The sequence below is a fragment of the Lactuca virosa genome, chromosome 7 (genome assembly GCF_052849685.1).
Source record: "Lactuca virosa cultivar CGN04683 chromosome 7, Lactuca_virosa_CGN04683_v6, whole genome shotgun sequence".
NCBI lineage: Eukaryota > Viridiplantae > Streptophyta > Magnoliopsida > Asterales > Asteraceae > Lactuca > Lactuca virosa.
Genome location: NC_136432.1, coordinates 27,816,008 through 27,818,836, shown reverse-complemented (window position 1 = coordinate 27,818,836; position 2,829 = coordinate 27,816,008). Strand labels below are relative to the sequence as shown.

Here is a 2,829-nt window from a genome sequence, read left to right as displayed (position 1 = left end):
CGTTCTCCACTTAGTTATGGGAAGCAACTAACTTTTGTACAATTGTACATTTGTACTCTCACTCCACCACTAAATTATATACGAGTCCCTAATTTACAAGATTAATACTAATTGACCCCCTTTAACACTTTTAAGCAACATATTAACCCTTAATTACTGCTTTTAATCATGATTTACAAAAAAGAAAAAAAATGCATTTGTACACGCATCCTCGTTTCTCTGAGGTGTAGTTCTCATATTAGGCTCAAAAGATAACGAGAAGAAGATTTTAAATGTCAAAGGGCCTTTATGGATGAATGAAAACTCAAGGGGTCTAAATGTATTTACCTAAAATTTTACAAATAAACCCATACACTTTACACATATTCTTCTTTTATCATCCGTTTTGTAATTGGTCTTGATTCATCTCCCATGACTTTTCATTGTGAAATTCGTTTAAAATGCAATTAATGGAGCTGTCAATGATCTCACAATCGGCCCCACTCCTTTCCTTTTCTCCTTACCTTCTTTTGACTTCCTTCTTCCCCCATTTATAATCCCTCTTTTACATTTGAATCACACCGGTGACTACCCGCCGGCGATGATGGTGGCTTGCTAGTCCCCTTGTCAATTGGCTTTGCAGTTGCTGATGAAATTCAAGTGATTTCACTTTGTTGTACAGGTATCTAGTTTAAATCTAATTCATCGTTCTCTTTGTGTTTGTTTTTGAATTCTTCAGCTGAATTTATACGATTTCAAGAATTCGATTGCGTTTTTTTGTGGGTAATGAATCAACTTGCGTTTGATTTTATGGGTAATGGAGAAACGAACTAACTACTGTGTTTTTACAGAAAAAAAAAGGGGGAAGAAGAATGGATGGCGTTGATCGGTTCCGGCGACGGAGGACCCTCCAAGAGCGGCTAGGAGTAGGACTAGTTTGTTGTGGGTCCACTTGGGACATCGAACCCTCCACCATGAGCGTCAGAGACGGCGACGACGATGACGAAGACGACGAGGCCAGCGTCCGCGATGATCCAGTTGACCTACCAAATCAGCTAACAGATGAAATTCAAACCCCACCGGAGTCGAATTCAAATCCTGACTGCCTTCTACCGTCCCCACGTATGAGTCTCGCCGACGTGTTGGAAGCCGAACGGCAGTCTCGACCTACCACCCTGGCAGCTAATGGTGGCGACTCGTTGACTTCTGCCAATGATAACGACGTTAGGCTGACAACAACCATACCGGTGACGCCGGCGAGGGTGTCGTTGATGAGATTGCTGGAGGAAACGGACGATCACGATGAAAAGGAAGGAGGGGGGATGGATCCTGTGTGTTGCGTGTGTATGAGAAGGAAGAAGGGTGCAGCATTCATACCGTGTGGACACACATTCTGTAGGGTGTGTTCGAGGGAGTTATGGTTGAATCGAGGTTCGTGTCCACTTTGTAACCGTTCGATTCTCGAGATCCTTGACATATATTAAACTCAAATTTCAATCTTATGCTCGGATATTATCAATGGTTTGTATCATATTCATGGTTTAATACAAAACTAGAAAAGATTCTCCGGCATTGCTGGGGTCGGAAGGTATAGCATGCTGGTTGCTTTTTGTCCGTTAATGTGAGGGTAATTTGGTCTTTTCAGGTAGTAGGGACTGAATTTGTCACCATGGGTAAACCATATGGACCATTTATGTAATTTTGGCGGTGGTGGTGGTGGTGGTGGTGGTGATGGCAGATGGTGGGTGGGTTTATGGTATTGGGTGGGTATTTTCTAATAAATAAAACATTAATTTAAAACCAAAAAGAGAATGTTAAATCTGGTAAACCACAGGGACCAATTGTGTAATTTTGTCTAACAATAATAATAATAATGATGAGGGACCATTTCTGCCAAAAGACTAAATACTAATAATATGTAATAAAAAACGAGGGTTATGAAAAATTCAAACCAAAGTGAAAGTGTTGTTTGTGAAAAAAAGCATAAAGATGAATGGTCAATGTTGTAAGTTGGAGGACCAAAATTGACAAAAAAGATGTCACTTTATTGTTAAAATCTTTCATAACTTTAATATATATATATATATATATATATATATATATATATATATATATATATATATAATAATTGGTAGATGTAACACTAATACGAATTTCAAAAGGTCCGCTATGAAATTATCAAAATGATACAAAATGTATCGTTTTGTCATTTTGTAGTGGTCCTGCGAAATAAGAAATTTCGGGTTAAGGTTATCGGCCAAAAATGTTGTTAGAATGGTAATTGTTTTCATTGACTAACGTCTAACTAAACACCAATCCAGTATTTATAGGAATAACTTAACAAGATAATTATGAGAAGACACAATTGTAACAAAATAATTGAAGTATATAACTTATGTATCTTGAATGTATATCCACACTCCCTTTAAGTTGGACACTTAGGCCACGAAGACCCAACTTATCATGTAGAAATTGAAAAAAATTGAAAATCTTCAGACCTAAGAGCTTTGGTAAAAATGTTTGATGGTTTATACTCGGAAGAGAATCACACGGTTTACTTCTCCACTACTATCACATTCACGAACAAAATAACAATATATTTTTACATGTTTGGTATACTTGTGGTGAACCCGGTTAACCGAGCTATGTCGTGCAGCTTTGTTGTCGCGCATTAACAAAGTTGCACTCACTTGTATGGCATCTAAATCCTAGCAAAGTCATCACATCCACAATATTTCACATACAATACTTGTCATCACCCTATATTTTAGTTCTGTCAAGGAACAAGACACAATGTTTTGTTTCTTCGTCTTCCAAGAAATTTGTAACCCACCAAGGCTGATTACGTAT

At 37.9% G+C, this 2,829-nt stretch overlaps 1 protein-coding gene across 1 annotated transcript; it reads left to right on the top strand.

Moving 5' to 3' along the window:
- The first annotated feature begins 524 nt into the window (after positions 1 to 524).
- LOC145126140 (RING/U-box superfamily protein) lies at positions 525 to 1,599 on the top strand. The gene is made up of 2 exons (XM_079061543.1): positions 525 to 661; positions 831 to 1,599. Exon 2 carries the CDS (start codon positions 852 to 854, stop codon positions 1,461 to 1,463), a length of 612 nt encoding a protein of 203 aa, XP_078917669.1. The 5' UTR covers positions 525 to 661; positions 831 to 851; the 3' UTR covers positions 1,464 to 1,599.
- Positions 1,600 to 2,829: the final 1,230 nt, after the last annotated feature.